The 16,640-nt window shown below is 33.9% G+C and overlaps 1 protein-coding gene across 2 annotated transcripts in view; it reads left to right on the top strand.

The window, feature by feature from the left end:
* The first annotated feature begins 2,170 nt into the window (after window positions 1-2,170).
* Window positions 2,171-16,640, top strand: part of LOC106467957 (transcription factor collier-like) — a 148,532-nt gene continuing 134,062 nt past the window's right edge. For both annotated transcript variants that reach the window (XM_022396198.1, XM_022396199.1), the window contains exons 1-2: window positions 2,171-2,876; window positions 7,479-7,632. In XM_022396198.1, coding sequence (XP_022251906.1) covers window positions 2,737-2,876; window positions 7,479-7,632 — 294 coding nt within the window. In that variant the 5' untranslated portion in view covers window positions 2,171-2,736. The remainder of the gene's footprint in view (window positions 2,877-7,478; window positions 7,633-16,640) is intronic.

Here is a 16,640-nt window from a genome sequence, read left to right on the forward strand (position 1 = left end):
AAACTTGGCAGTGTTTCAATTTTATAAACCACTGACGTGTATCATATTAATTATTTATATCTGAAAAACTAGTGCAACAGTGCCCAACTTAGCAGTGTTTTAATTTTATAAACCACTAACGTGTATCATATTAATTATTTATATCTGAAAAACTAGTACAACAGTGCTCAACTTGGCAGTGTTTTAGTTTTATAAACCACTGACGTGTATCATATTACTTATTTATATCTGAAAAACTAGTGCAACAGTGCCCAACTTGGCAATGTTTTAGTTTTATAAACCACTGACGTGTAGCATATTAATTATTTATATCTGAAAAACTAGTGCAAGAGTGACCAACTTGGCAATGTTTTAGTTTTATAAACCACTGACGTGTATCATATTAATTATTTATATCTGAAAAACTAGTGCAACAGTGCCCAACATGGCAATGTTTTAGTTTTATAAACCACTGACGTGTATCATATTAATTATTTATATCTGAAAAACTAGTGCAACAGTTCCCAACTTGGCAATGTTTTAGTTTTATAAACCACTGACGTGTATCATATTACTTATTTATATCTGAAAAACTAGTGCAACAGTGCCCAACTTGGCAATGTTTTAGTTTTATAAACCACTGACGTGTATCATATTACTTATTTATATCTGAAAAACTAGTGCAACAGTGCCCAACTTGGCAGTGTTTTAGTTTTATAAACCACTGACGTGTATCATATTAATTATTTATATCTGAAAAACTAGCACAACAGTTCCCAACTTGGCAATGTTTTAGTTTTATAAACCACTGACGTGTATCATATTAATTATTTATATTGATACTTTTCGTCAGCTATAACTTTACTGTTTTTGAATTTTATCTATTTCATCTATCTTATTTGGTGCAAATGAAACCAAACATTTCAGAACAGATAGCTTATTCAAAAGAGAAAAAATAAAGTTTATAAAAATATAACTCAATGTGATTAGCTTTTCAAATATGTATAAAAACTGCAGCAGTGACCATTTTCCGACAATATTTGAAATAATTTTGTATTACTAAACAATGAGATTTAAATTGTATATTTTATAAAGATTTAAAAACTAATTATTGAAAAGGTATAAAACTCTAATCAGAGAATTGGTCAAATGCAACGAGTTTTGTAAAATAGCTCAGAAATTATCACAAATTGGAAAATCAATGCCAGTTAAATAGTTTGATGAAGAAGTAGATAGATAGTTAGTTATATATGCTGTTTATCGTAATATGTATATTTGATATTGCATTGTTAACAATTCGTTTGTATACGTAATGTTTGAGACAAATTAATAGCCTGTCCATTACAATAAGCTTTATTCTATTATTTCATTGTCGCTACTTTCATTGAAATGTTTAATAGGCCTAACTATTATTAACTTTCAAGTGTATCTTCTAGTATTATACTTTTGTTATGGTGACTGTTTTTGATTGTTTATTCGATATATATGTATTTAAGGGTAACATAAATTTCCTAAAGTGGGCAAACCTCTTGAGATATTATTGGGATTACTGCCGAAAATGTCGTGAAAAGTTGGGTTACTCAACTGACGAAACACTGTATTCTAGTCTTTCGAGATAACAAGTTAAAAAAAGTATATTTAATTAGATATACCCATTACCAGGTTGAATTTTAATTTTCCTCTAAGTAGGTAGATACCTTACTCTAATCAGAAGTTATTATTAATAACTACTATCGAAAACTTTTACTTAAAAAATATAATATTTGATATTTAATTTTATATTAAATTTAAAACAGAAACTCGATTAAAGAGTTAAAATCGGATTTGCATAATTTACTTTCAACATTTCCTTCTTTGGAAGCTAGAGTGCAGCACTAGGAAAGAACGCTGGGATTCTGGAGTTCTTGGCGGCGCTACGTCCATACAATACTTAGTGGATGAATATAATTTATGCTAATATCATGATAACCAAAATATGAAGCGTCTGCCAACGCTTGAACCTTTCTGCTTATCACATTGGCTCGTTGGATAAATTCTCACTTTTCATTGGTTAACTTCCTCGATAGGAGGCGTGCCACATGTCTGTCACCTGTTGGCGCTTCTACCATTCTCTCCCAGGAGGCGTTATCCTTGGGGAGGTGCCTCTTACTCGACCTACTGACTGAGCACAAAACAAGACCCTGGTAGGTTTCTCCGCTTCAAATCACCATTTACAGCCCTATGTGAATCACGGCATCACACTGGCGCTCGTAGAGGGCACGGTCCGCGTGGCGAACAACACAGAAACTCGCGAAGTAAGCCGATTCTTCAACAGAAACCAGCATTCTTTGAAAAATGGTATGAGTGTTTCTAGTATTATCGCAAGGGGAAATCAGCACAAGCCGTCGGGAGTCGATTTAAAGCCGCCGCATCCAGAGGCTTGAGCCAGTATTAAGCTACACTCTGACAGTTGACGGAAGAGCACGTGTAGAATCTACGCTTTCTAGCGGCAAGTAACTGCCCTGGGTCCCCGATCATCGGTCCCGGAGGGGGAGTTCACATTACACCGAGTACCGGAAGGCTGGGAATCCAAGTCATCTCAATCTAAACAAACAATACCAGGAGAGAAGCTAGTGACAAGCTTTCGAAGATATTTGCTTGCACTTGTAATTTAAACAATAGAAACCTTTTTCAAAATCGCTGGGCTAAGGGCCTGCCTACGGGTACAAGGTGCATTCGGAAGACATCTTGGCGAAAACCGTGCGACCCACGTGGCCCATGTTCGGGCTGCAGGAGGGCGGGCTGCAGCCTCGAGGCCCCATGGCCACGCTGAAGGAAGAGCCCTTGTGTACAGGCCAGTTGGGAACGGTGCGAAGCGGTTGGATGCAGCCTACCATGATCGACCAGACCACGGGCAGGTGAGTGCTGTTAATGGTCGCTAAGTCTCGCGCTGGGAACTTAACTCTTAATTTTCCTATTCTCCTTTATCTAACCGGTTTAATATCGGAAAGCTTAAGGTGAGGATTAGTAGTAAGTCTCTCGGTAGTCATCGCCCTGTTCTGACGAGGGTGAAGGACGAAACATGAAAGTGAGCTCTTAAGGTGTTTAAAATCTGGTGAGCATTAAGGTCTTTAGTATCACTTAACTGGAATAATTTAAACCTAAGTTCGACAGCTCAATCTTAATTTTTCTTCTTATCTAAATTTAAGTTGGCGAAATGACTAGTTAGGTGTCTTAAAGTAAAATATGTTTGTTCGCTAATGCCTATACATAAACTTTAATCGCTAATGATCGCGCGTAGTCAGTATTTACTTTCTAGAGTATAAAGCATGTAAAATATTTTATGTTGTTGTGACAAACAAGTGTCTTCTATATTGAACTTGATCGATCCGTTAAACGTGTCAGGGGTCAAGACCGTAAATATATTCAAAAGAGAACAATAACTATTGTGACTCGTGTTCAATTTACACATACATGGCGTCGTTAAGTAAATGGACAACCTTTGTGTTTATGTAATTACAGAAAATTCTCTGAATGACTCGAACACTGGCTTTGTTGATTTCAGTATAGCTCTAGAGTTTTCACAGCAAGTTAGGCTTAGCTAGTTGGCATAATAACCGTGCCAAAAATGTGCATTTTGTGCTATAAATGCATTTACAACTAAATGATATATTTCGAATAATGATAATTACATTTTTGAGTGTTATGCCAAATACAAGTGTGTTTTATGGTACTTTCCTTTCTCTGGGTGATAATATTTAAAATGCATTATTGCTATTTATAAGCTTTTGTTTCCTTGACTGACTTATATGTATATTAAAATAAAATATTCATGTTATGAATTTCCGTTCTATGACTGACACTAGCTAAACACGAGTTACAATTTTCTACTCACTTCCTTCTTCTGCTCAGTACAAAAAATAGTTACATTTTCTGTCCACTTTGTTCTTCTGTACAGTGCACAAAGTGGTTACATTTCCTACTCACTTTCCTTCTTCTGTTCAGTACAAAAAATAGTTACATTTTCTGTCCACTTTGTTCTTCTGTACAGTGCACAAAGTGGTTACATTTCCTACTCACTTTCCTTCTTCTGTTCAGTACAGAAAAATGGTTACATTTTCTGTCCACTTTGTTCTTCTGTACAGTGCACAAAGTGGTTACATCTTCTACTCACTTTCCTTCTTCTGCTCAGTACAGAAAATGGTTACATTTTCTGTCCACTTTGTTCTTCTGTACAGTGCACAAAGTGGTTACATTTTCTACTCACTTTCCTTCTTCTGTTCAGTACAAAAAATGGTTAAATTTTCTATACACTTTTGTTCTTCTGTACAGTACACAAAGTGGTTACATTTCCTACTCACTTTCCTTCTTTTGTACAATACAAAAAATGGTTACATTTTCTATCCACTTTTGTTCTTCTGTACAGTACACAAAGTGGTTACATTTTCTACTCACTTTCCTTCTTCTGTTCAGTACAAAAAATGGTTACATTTTCTGTCCACTTTTGTTCTTCTGTACAGTGCACAAAGTGGTTACATTTTCTACTCACTTTCTTCTTCTGTTCAGTACAAAAAATGGTTACATTTTCTATACACTTTTGTTCTTCTGTACAGTGCACAAAGTGGTTACATTTTCTACTCACTTTCCTTCTTCTGTTCAGTACAAAAAATGGTTACATTTTCTATCCACTTTTGTTCTTCTGTACAGTGCACAAAGTGGTTACATTTTCTACTCACTTTCCTTCTTCTGTACAGTACACAAACTTAACAATAAATTTAGTTTTACGACTTATGAACAAATGTGTTACAGTAGCGAATGACAATATGTTTGTAAAATAGCTAAATTGTTTTAATTTTTAGCGAGTTTTAGTCTCCTTGGATACCTGTAATATTTATGTACGTTAAAACCCATTTCATGACTTTGACAACAAGATTAACTAAAAACCAACAGTGTTCAAAATATTTTGAATTTTTGCAAAAGTTGTAGAGTTTTAGACTTTGGTTACGAACCAGAGATAACAAAAAAAAAAGAGCTAACACGGTCATATGTATTTTAAAATGTTGTAAGCAGATTTGTATGAATAGTTAAGTTGGTTATGGATCAGGATAATTTGAACAAGAAAAGACTCAGGTTAGTGAATGTTTCAGGATAGCTTGAATTCAACTGAATTGTCTAGTGACCCTTTTGGGTTACGATAGATATAGCTATAATAACTGTTTGCTACAACTCCTAATTTAATAACATCACTAATGTTCAACAGACTGGCCCGAGTGACTCTTTCGGGTCACGATAACTATATAATTATTGTTTACTACGGTCTCTAATTTAGTTACATTACTAGTATTCAACAGACTGGCCTGAGTGACTCCTTCGGGGCACGATAGCTGTTACAACCTTTAATTTAGTAACGTTACTACTGCTCAACAGACTGGCCTGAGTGACTCCTTCGGAGAACGATAGCTGTTACAACCTTTAATTAGTAACGTTACTAATACTCAACAGACTGGCCTAGTGACTCCTTCGGGTCACGATAGCTGTTACAACCTTTAATTTAGTAACGTTACTAATACTCAACAGACTGGCCTGAGTGACTCCTTCGGGTCACGATAGCTGTTACAACCTTTAATTTAGTAACGTTACTAATACTCAACAGACTGGCTTGAGTGACTCCTTCGAGTTACGATAGCTGTTACAACCTTTATTTTAGTAACGTTACTACTGCTCAACAGACTGGCCTGAGTGACTCCTTCGGAGAACGATAGCTGTTACAACCTTTAATTTAGTAACGTTACTAATATTCAACAGACTGGCCTGAGTGACTCCTTCGGGTCATAATAGCTATAATTATTGTTTGCTGCAGCCTCTAATTTAGTTACATTGCTAATATTCAACAGACTGGCCTGAGTGACGATAACTGTTACAACCTTTAATTTAGTAACGTTACTAGTTACAAACCATTCATCATGTATAAACAATTTCGATATCATTATTTTTATATATTCATTGTCTTATAAAGACTATAAAAATAATTTTATTTGGAGTCTAAAATATATATTTTGAACTCAAAGACTGTTGATATGGTTTTTGAATATATCGCAGTAAAATAGCCTTTTGAAGTATATTATTAAAATGACAGTAGACATGTATGAAAAAAATAGTAAAAATATTTGCTTTTACGTTACAATTAAAGGTTCCTAAAGAAGTATAGATATGAGAAGGAGATACGTTCTCTTATTTCTTGTATCAATCGCTTAGAGTTATCATAGATCAAACGACATATCAATGGCTGACTTGTACCATTAGTGCAGAGTGCAAATCAATCAGTGGCGTATAGTGGTCATTAGCGTAAACAGCACTTATCAAAGGCTGACTCACGTCATTATTGCAAACAACAAATTAAGAGGTGATCTATATAGTGATCGTTAGCCTAACCAGTAAAGAGACAAGTAAAGTTGTTATCAGGACAAACAGCAGATTAAATACTGTTAACTTGTACCTATCATCTTTCCAAACAGGATAACAAAGATTGACCTCTGTATATCTGTCACAAGCGAAAATCTGTCGTTCACATGTTAAAAGTTAGGTAGCTGTTTAAGTTGTTTAGGCAGTATTAATTATTTGCTCTCTGTATGAACATGAGGCATAAGTTTAACTCTTGCCTAATCTCTGAGAAATGCATTAATTGTGGTTAAAAATATTCATTTATTAAATATCCTTGACAGGAAAATATAATAATAAAATATATTTGTACTCTTGTCTGTGAGCATGTATGATAACTTTTCTTCACGGAATTTTGGTTTTTTAACAACATGAAAACTGATAAACTTCCAGTTTTACACAGCGATGAAAAAAAAAAAAGTCTGGTTGACGATTACAAGTGGACCAGTGTGTAGCTTTGTGTTTAAACAAACACATATTGCATTACTATTAAGTAGTTTATCGTTGTTCTCAGTGCAGTATATTGATAAATTGAACATTAAACAGTATATTAAACATATGTGTGCCTGTTACCTTAAAAGATGACAACTTATAAAACGACTCTGTGTTTTTACTGGTGACAAGTACTCGTGTCCCTAAACCTGATTTAACCCTATCAGTTTTTATTGTTTAAATCTCTTATTTGCCCATTCATCGTGTTATAATGTTTCTAACGCTCTTTTTTTTTCAATGGTTGAATTGTATTTCATACACACTCTTTTTATTTGTTCTATATCTAGTATTTTCTAATACTTTAACTAAATATAGCGATTTCATTATCGGGCAATTGTCCTCCCCGGTAAGTCAGCTGTAATTTGACGGACTTACAGCGCTAAAATTCGGGGCTCTATTCTCCTAGGTGGGCAGAGCGTAGGTAGCCCAGTGTGTTGCTTTGTGCTTAAAAAACAACACATATTACATTACTATCAAGCAGTCTATTGTTGTTCTCAGTGCATTAAATTGATTAATAAACTATTTACTTTCGTGTCAATATAATTACATTTTTTTAAACCATGCTTTAATCAAATGACTTTCTGTTTCAGTGTTGGCCTAGGACGGGCTCACTTCGAAAAACAACCTCCGTCCAACTTACGAAAAAGCAACTTCTTCCATTTCGTGGTAGCGTTGTACGACAAAGCTGGACAACCAGTGGAGGTTGAGAGGTCATCATTTGTTGGCTTTGTGGAGAAAGATGAGGTAAGGAATGATACATTTATTTGCCATTTTTAGAATAGTAGTAAGAAGCGTTTCTTCTGTTAAAATAAAAAGGGGGACACGATTAGATATAAGCGAGTATCTGTTTCTTCTGTTAAAATAAAAAATAAGGGACATGATTAGATATAAGCAAGCATATTTTTCCTATGTTAAAATAAAAAAGTGGGACATTATTAGATATAAGCGAGTATCTGTTTCTTCTGTTAAAATAAAAAATAAGGGACATGATTAGATATAAGCAAGTATATTTTTCCTATGTTAAAATAAAAAATGAGGGACATGATTAGATATAAGCAAGTATATTTTTCCTATGTTAAAATAAAAAATTGGGACATTATTAGATATAAGCGAGTATCTGTTTCTTCTGTTAAAATAAAAAATAAGGGACATGATTAGATATAAGCAAGCATATTTTTCCTATGTTAAAATAAAAAATGAGGGACATGATTAGATATAAGCAAGTATATTTTTCCTATGTTAAAATAAAAAATTGGGACATTATTAGATATAAGCGAGTATCTGTTTCTTCTGTTAAAATAAAAAATTGGGACATTATTAGATATAAGCAAGCATATTTTTCCTATGTTAAAATAAAAAATTGGGACATTATTAGATATAAGCGAGTATCTGTACTAAACCAAGCACAATAAAGAAAGTGTGTATCTTTTCTTAAAAAAAATAAAAATGGGCCATCACTAGATAGAAGCATGTACGTTTATCAAAGTCAGCTCAGTAGTAGTAGTTGTGTCTTGTGTTAAAAAAGGATCACTGTTAGACACAAGCAGGTAACACTACTAAATCTACTACAATAATGACATGCGCCACAGTCCATTGCTTAAGCTTAAACAGAACACGTGTAAATGTTTTCTTTGGGGATAAACTAGTATATAGAGCAGGAATGTTCTAAAAACAATTTATGAGTCAAGTTTTCCATGGAACTAAAACGCGTTAAAATTTTCTAAAACGAATTTGTTGGTGAAGTTAGTCTATAAAGTAAGAATGTGTCAGATATTTCTAAAGACAAAATGTGGATAAAGTTAGCCTATGGTACAGGAATGTGTCAGATGTTTCTCACAACAAAATGTGGATCAAGTTAGCCTATAGTACAGGAATGTTTCAGAGGTTTTTTAAGACAGAATGTGGATCAAGTTAGCCTATAGTACAGGAATGTGTCAGATGTTTCTCAAGACAAAATGTGGATCAAGTTAGCCTATAGTACAGGAATGTATCAGATGTTAATAAAGACAAAATGTTGATAAAGTTAGCCTATAGTACAGGAATGTGTCAGATGTTTCTAAAGACAAAATGTGGATAAAGCTAGCCTATAGTACAGGAATGTATCAGATGTTAATAAAGACAAAATGTTGATAAAGTTAGCCTATAGTACAGGAATGTGTCAGAGGTTTCTAAAGGTAATTCATAATTTACCTATTGTTTATATTTTTGTAAGTCCAGCATATAGTTATTATAATACAACCAAGAAGTTTTATATTTTTGTTTATAATAAGTTTAAGTTAATATAGACTGTGAATGGTTTGTGGTTTACTTAAAGTTCCTCTTTTCTCTTTCGGGTTGAACCACCTGATTTGGTGGTTGATAAGAGAGAGAGTACAAGTCCTGTCCGGTTGAACTACTTGATTTGGTGGTCGATAAGAGACGGAGTACAAGTCCTGTCCAGTTGAACCTTTTAGTTTTTTTATCGATAAGAGAGAGAGAGTACAAGTCCTGTCCGGTTGAACCACCTGATTTGGTGGTTGATAAGAGAGAGAGTACAAGTCCTGTCCGGTTGAACTACCTGATTTGGTGGTCGATAAGAGACGGAGTACAAGTCCTGTCCAGTTGAACCTCTTAGATTTATGATCGATAAGAGAGAGAGAGAGAGTACAAGTCCTATCCGGATGCTGATTTAGCGATCGATAAGAGGGAGAGTACAAATCCTGTCCGGATGAACTACCTGATTTGGTGGTCGATAAGAGAGGGAGTACAAGTCCTATCCGGATGCTGAGTTGGTGGTTGACAAGAGAGGGAGTACAAGTCCTGTCCGTTTGAACCACCTAATTTTATGGTCGATAAGAAAGAGAGTACAAGACCTGTTTAGTTGAGCCTCCTGATTTGATGGTCAGTAAGAAAGCGAGTACAAGTCCTGTCCGGTTGAGCCACCGAATTTGGTGGTCAGTAGGAGAGAGAGAGAGAGAGAGTACAATACCTGTCAAGTGTGGTTTACACGTTGAAGCTGTCACACCCGTATATCGATTTTCCCGTATTTTCTTGAACCACGTAGACATGCGAGTAGAAGCTTTCTCTGGTAGAGTAACCTGGTGTAATCATTTCCGTCATACAAAAAGGAATTATTTAACGTGCGTGCACTTGTTAACGTAGTTGATTTTTTCAATCTTTGTGTTTTTTATCTAACTTTCGATATAAATGTGTCTGTCTGTTTATCCAACAGTATATCTGCATAAGCTTTGTAGGCAATCGTTTTCTGTTCGATTTATATCTAGCTGTATATATCGTTCTCTGTTATATCTAAACTACTAACTTATTTGTTGTTGTTTTTTTACATAGTAAACACAAAGGCAGCGAAGACGTGTCTTATATTCATGGAATGATGACATGATTAATTAAATTCTTGAAATTAAACTGCTGTAAAATAAACGTAGAGTACGTAGCTATGATACGTTGAGCTTACACCCAGGTAGCTTATTCACGTTTTCATTAATCACACCATTACTATGAAGTTACGTGTTGTTACATATTTGCTATAGGAAATACAAAGTTAAGTATGAACAATATGGTACGGTGACGAGCAAACATATTATTTGTCTGGTCTGTCTATATGCCTATCTATTTATCTGCGTGAGTATCTTTCTTTTCTTTTTGGCCGTATGTTGGTTACAACATATGTTTACCATATTTAGTCAAAACACCTTTTGCGAAACTTAGAATTTGGCATTCTTTGTAGACTGTAAAGTTTCGTTAATTAATGCTACGTATGTAAAACGCACATTAAAAACTGTTTTCAAAATTTACACGCAAAGATTTATTTGTAAAATGTGCAATGCATTGACTAGAAGATTATGGTAAGTTTTCACTGTTAATGTCACTTTAACAAGGTTCAAAAATATTTCTCAGCATCATGAGTTTTTATTCTAATGAAGTATATGGTAGTAGCTATAAGTGTTAAATTCTGTTGCAGGAAACAGCTTATATTTGAGTCGTTTGATTCACTTAATGACTCAAATGTTGACTTGAAACTATTCCACGATTAAAAGAGAGAGACGTTGGTGTTTGTTTATAAACGTGAAAACGTTAAACTCTAGAAATGATTTTTGTCTAATCCATTGTTTTGTTTGCTATCAATAGGCACTGCTATTGTTACCCACAATAATAACATATACTGACTTTCCAAACAATATCAACTTCCACCCACTCAATGGAAAGCACGTGTGATATTCTTTACTTGGAGGTCAATATTAGTTCTAAAAATTATTATTAACTGAACCAATAGAATGAATAGCAGTGAGAAATACTGAAGAATCAATAGTTTTAGGACGACATTGACATACAGTTTGTCCAAACAATAATACGAAAATGGGATAAGATGGCAGCTGATCCCCTCTCTCCCCCCAAGGGGCCGAACACAAAGATTCCCAGTTCCGATGACTGTTCTAAATTCTATGAATATAAAATGTGTAGTTTATATTTTATTAAACGAAAGCATAATTAAAATATATGGTATGAACAACATTTATCCTTGTATATTTTTCCTTCACCAAAGAAAATGTGATTTCAAACCAGTAAAGATCTAATGAACGGAACTCAACCGTATTTAACTGAAGTGTTCAGTTTACCGATGAACGGAACTCGACCGTATTTAGCTGAAATGTTCAGTTTACCTATGAACAGAACTCAACCGTATTTAACTGAAGTGTTCAGTTTACCCATGAACGGAACTCAACCGTATTTATCTGAAATGTTCAATTTAACCCATGAACGGAACTCGACCGTATTTAACTGAAATATTCAATTTAACCCATGAGTGGAACTCAACCGTATTTATCTGAAGTGTTCAGTTTACCCATGAACGGAACTCGACCGTATTTAACTGAAATGCTCAGTTTACCCATGAACGGAACTCAGCCGTATTTAACTGAATTTGTTTATTTGTTTCTAATTAAACACAAAGCTACACCCTGGACTACCTGTGCTCTGCCCACCACGGGTATCGAAACCCGGTTTCGAGCATTGTAAGTCCGAAGACATACCGCTGTGCCACTGGGGGGCATTTCATTGAAGAGTGTTCAGTTTGCCCAAACTCTTCAGGGATTAATTTTCAATACAATACTGTCGTTTTAATCTATGTTTCTCTTTCAGTGTTTATAACGTGCACAGTCGAAGCCGTTAATAAGTTAACACTTGTCAGCGAACTTCTTATGTTCTGTTAAAACGCAATTAGTAGAAGCATGCAGAAAATAGTTAATACGCAAATGATACGCATACAAATTAGTATTACGTTGGTATAGTGAATTTTAAAATGTAGCATAACAGTATTTTTGCACTTTGTATCGGAGATAAATTTTATATATGTGGTCACTTCAGTTTACTCAGTTAAGTAGATTAAGTAAATTAACTTTAATATTACACTATTTTAGTTGATATTACTACAGAACATCTGCATCAATTTTGAAATGTTGATTATAATAAATGAAATTATTCCAGCTAAAGTAATTTAAAGAGATAAAATGTGGGAAAATTCATGAAAAATTATTTATTATCACTGAAGTTGTTTCTGCAAGAGTGGAAATATGAAGCGATGACGTTAATTTCTTTGAAACGAGGGTTTTACTTTAATATTGTTTTAATACAAGTTACACCTTTTACAGTTTTAACGGTAAAGCTTGTGTACTCGAGAACGATTTCAGCAGTACTTATAATCAGTAAGTAAACCTTACAGTAACTTGTAATAAAACAGTATTTATAATCAGTAAGTAAACCTTACAGTAACTTGTAATAAAACAGTATTTATAATCAGTAAGTAAACCTTACAGTAACTTGTAATAAAACAGTATTTATAATCAGTAAGTAAACCTTACAGTAACTTGTAATAAAACAGTACTTATAATCAGTAAGTAAACCTTACAGTAACTTGTAATAAAACAGTACTTATAATCAGTAAGTAAACCTTACAGTAACTTGTAATAAAACAGTACTTATAATCAGTAAGTAAACCTTACAGTAACTTGTAATAAAACAGTACTTATAATCAGTAAGTAAACTCAAAATGAAATTATTTTACTTTGATGTTCATAAAGACTGAAACGTGATTATGTAGCGTTTTGGCTGATCACCGGTAACCTGAAACTATACTGTAGCGTTTTGGCTGATCACCAGTAACCTGAAACTATACTGTAGCGTTCTGGCTGATCACCAGTAACCTGAAACTATACTGTAGCGTTTTAGCTGATCACCAGTAACCTAAAAGTATAATGTAACGTTCTGGCTGATCACCAGTAACCTGAAACTATGCTGTAGCGTTTTGGCTGATCACCAGTAACCTAAAAGTATACTGTAGCGTTTTGGCTGATCACCAGTAACCTAAAAGTATAATGTAACGTTCTGGCTGATCACCAGTAACCTGAAAGTATACTATAGCGTTCTGGCTGATCATCAGTAATCTGAGTATTAATAGCATTTGACCAAGACCAAATATGTTAACGCATCTTCGCATTTATAAGTCGTGGCGCCACGAGAAACATGTTTATCATTTGTATCTTTGGTTCCCGGCAAATTGCCGACCATTCGGTTTACAATGCCACCTCGGAAAAACTTATGATGGAAGCGATGTGTCACTGCTCTTTCTGATGAATGATATTCTTATAGCAAGATAATTAAACAAGGTAGACCCAAAAATGCGACACTTCTAAGAAAGAATTCTTCCATATTCTCCATGAAAGCTGGTGAACTCGCACCGCAGAGAGTTACGGAAACAGACTCGTAAACCACGCTCCAAGAAAACTTGGAGCAAAGTCCTTCATCGCGAAGTGAAGCCCTTACATGATTTAAAAGAAAACTTTCCGACCCAAAGAAGACATCGTGATGAAGCTAGGCATAACTCTTGATACCTTTAACACTTCGAAATAAACGCTTATTTTATTTTCATAAGAAATAAAGCCAGAAAAAAAAATAGGATGACAGCAAACTCATTTGCCAACAGACCTATCAAATTCCCCGATGTAGATTCCAGAAATGACCAATAACAGCTTATCACGATATATGTTAAAGGTTCGTAACAAATTCCATCAAGAGATTTAAACATTATTATCATCATTCAACAATACTTTCACTTGGAAATGATTTATGTTTAGAAGTTTAATTCAGGCTTTGTTTGAAGCGGATGCTAAAAAAATGATTTTTGATGTTCCTGAGTCGTCCAGAGCTGCATTAAGCCTTCCCGAGTCGCGTTCCTTCTAATAAGTGTACTCTCCTCGGCTTTTCTTGCTAGTTGATGTGTCCTTAGTGAATCTTTCTTGCTTGTCATCAAACGAATTCACCTTCCTGTCTGTGTGTGTTTGTGAGGAAAGAAAAGATGGAGGGACGTAATTTTGTGTCAAGTCTCTCATTACAGATTGAGTTCCTGGTGGTTTGTATAGTAGTCCTTAGAAAAGTTTTCTCAGCCAAGCGGAAAAAAAGGCGGCACGGAAAGATTTAAAGAGCAGTTTACTTGTTAAGTGTATTTTGGTTTGAATTCAATATACACTTTTGGCTTAGTAGTGGATAAAATATAGTTTTGGGATCATATGTTGAGCCAGTTGGCTTAATATTAACCATAAAGGATAGTGTTGCTTATTTTCAGTCAGCAGTAAGGCACTCTTAGTTGTTTTCAAGGTGAAATTGATTGATATTGTATATATTTCTGGTCATCTCTAAAAGATAAGATTTTAGGCCCAATTATGTTCGCGTGCAGTTTTACATTTAAAGCTTAAGTGAACAACAAACAGGTATTCTAAGACTTGTTTTTTTAAGATAATAATTGTATCTAAAAGGTCGTGTCATTGAAGTAAGTTTCTGAAGTTTTATCTTGTCAGGAGCACCAGGAAATCTAATGAGGATATTTCAATACCCTCAAGATAACTGAAAACAAGAAGCTGAGAATCTCGGAGAAGTTCTGTAGTCAAAGGGTCACGAATCAATAAGAATACGTCCACACTATATAGTACCGTATAGTTGAAGCTTAGCAACATGAACACACATACAATGGGATATTGAATAAGATACAGATGATGTGTTAATATTAACTCGATTATATCCGATGTTTCTATTCAGTTTATGAAGTTCATTGTAATCATGTTTTAAGGTATATAAAAGTAGAAGTTTTATTCCATTCATTTCAAGGTATTCATACAAACATGTTGTTAACTGTACTACAGATAACACATTCCAAGATCAGAAGAGCCGACCTCGTGGTCACTGCGTACAGTAATGTAAATTTAGTTTACTTTGAATGATTCTTGTTAAACCTTCTTAAGCTGAAGTTGGATGGACGAAAAAACAGCCATAGGGCTGTAGTCATGCTTCATGCTCTTATCTAAGTTGTGGGATTGAGGAAAAGCAGCTGTATGGATGTAACTACGTTTCATGCATTACGAATTTGATGATCATTAGCCATAGGGCTGTAGTCATGCTTCACGCTCTTATCTAAGTTGTGGGATTGAGGAAAAGCAGCTGTATGGATGTAACTACGTTTCATGCATTACGAATTTGATGATCATTAGCCATAGGGCTGTAGTCACGCTTCACGTTCTTTATCTAAGTTGTGGGATTGAGGAAAAGCAGCTGTATGGATGTAACTACGTTTCATGCATTACGAATTTGATGATCATTAAATGTATTATTTATAAATGAATTACGAATTATCTCATTTTATCGCGTATTCTGTCTACAAAAATAATTCCCTACAGTAAGTAAATGTGTGTGAGCTTGAAGAATAGACTCAGTACATGCTTTTTTTTTCTACCTTGGAAACAGTTAAATATTAACTGTTTAAAGGGTGTCGTTAAGGTACAGCTGCTATGCCCATTATCGTACATACAATATTTTAATTCACAACGATAATTTTCTTTAGTTTTAGATGACAATTCTAATGGATATTTAAAGCTGCAAACCACCAATTTGTCATAATTGAGTGTTGTATTCAGTGTAATTATTATTTTTATTTTGTGTGTTAACATCTGTTCCAGACATAGACAATTTATTATTTGTTGGTGCTTCTAAATCTTGATAACATACAACCAATTGATAGCTATTATTTGGTCTGTATTCCTGGATGATTTAAAATCATACATTTTACAGTTGCCTTTACGCAATTCTATTTACATAGAATTATTAAGAACAAGAAAACAATCAATTATATTTATATAGAATTATCAAGAACAAGTAAACAGTCATATTATTGAGTTCGACGGAATGATCTTCTCCGCTTGCAAATAATATAGAATAGCTGATTAAAGACATCTTTTAGGTTTAAATAATATAGAATAGCTGATTAAAGACATCTTTTAGGTTTAAATAATATAGAATAGCTGATTAAAGACATCTTTTAGGTTTAAATAATATAGAATAGCTGATTAAAGATATATTTTAGGTTTAAATAATAAAGAATAGCTGATTAAAGATATATTTAGGTTTAAATAATATAGAATAGCTGATTAAAGATATATTTTAGGTTTAAATAATAAAGAATAGCTGATTAAAGATATATTTTAGGTTTAAATAATATAGAATAGCCGATTAAAGATATATTTTAGGTTTAGATAATATAGAATAGCTGATTAAAGATATATTTTAGGTTTAAACAATATAGAATAGCTGATTAAAGATATATTTTAGGTTTAAATAATACAGAATAGCTGATTAAATATATCTTTTAGGTTTAAATAATAAAGAATAGCCGATTAAAGATATATTTTAGGTTTAAATAATAAAGAATAGCT

This window comes from Limulus polyphemus, unplaced genomic scaffold (assembly GCF_000517525.1).
Source record: "Limulus polyphemus unplaced genomic scaffold, Limulus_polyphemus-2.1.2 Scaffold2810, whole genome shotgun sequence".
Classification (NCBI taxonomy): Eukaryota; Metazoa; Arthropoda; class Merostomata; order Xiphosura; family Limulidae; genus Limulus; species Limulus polyphemus.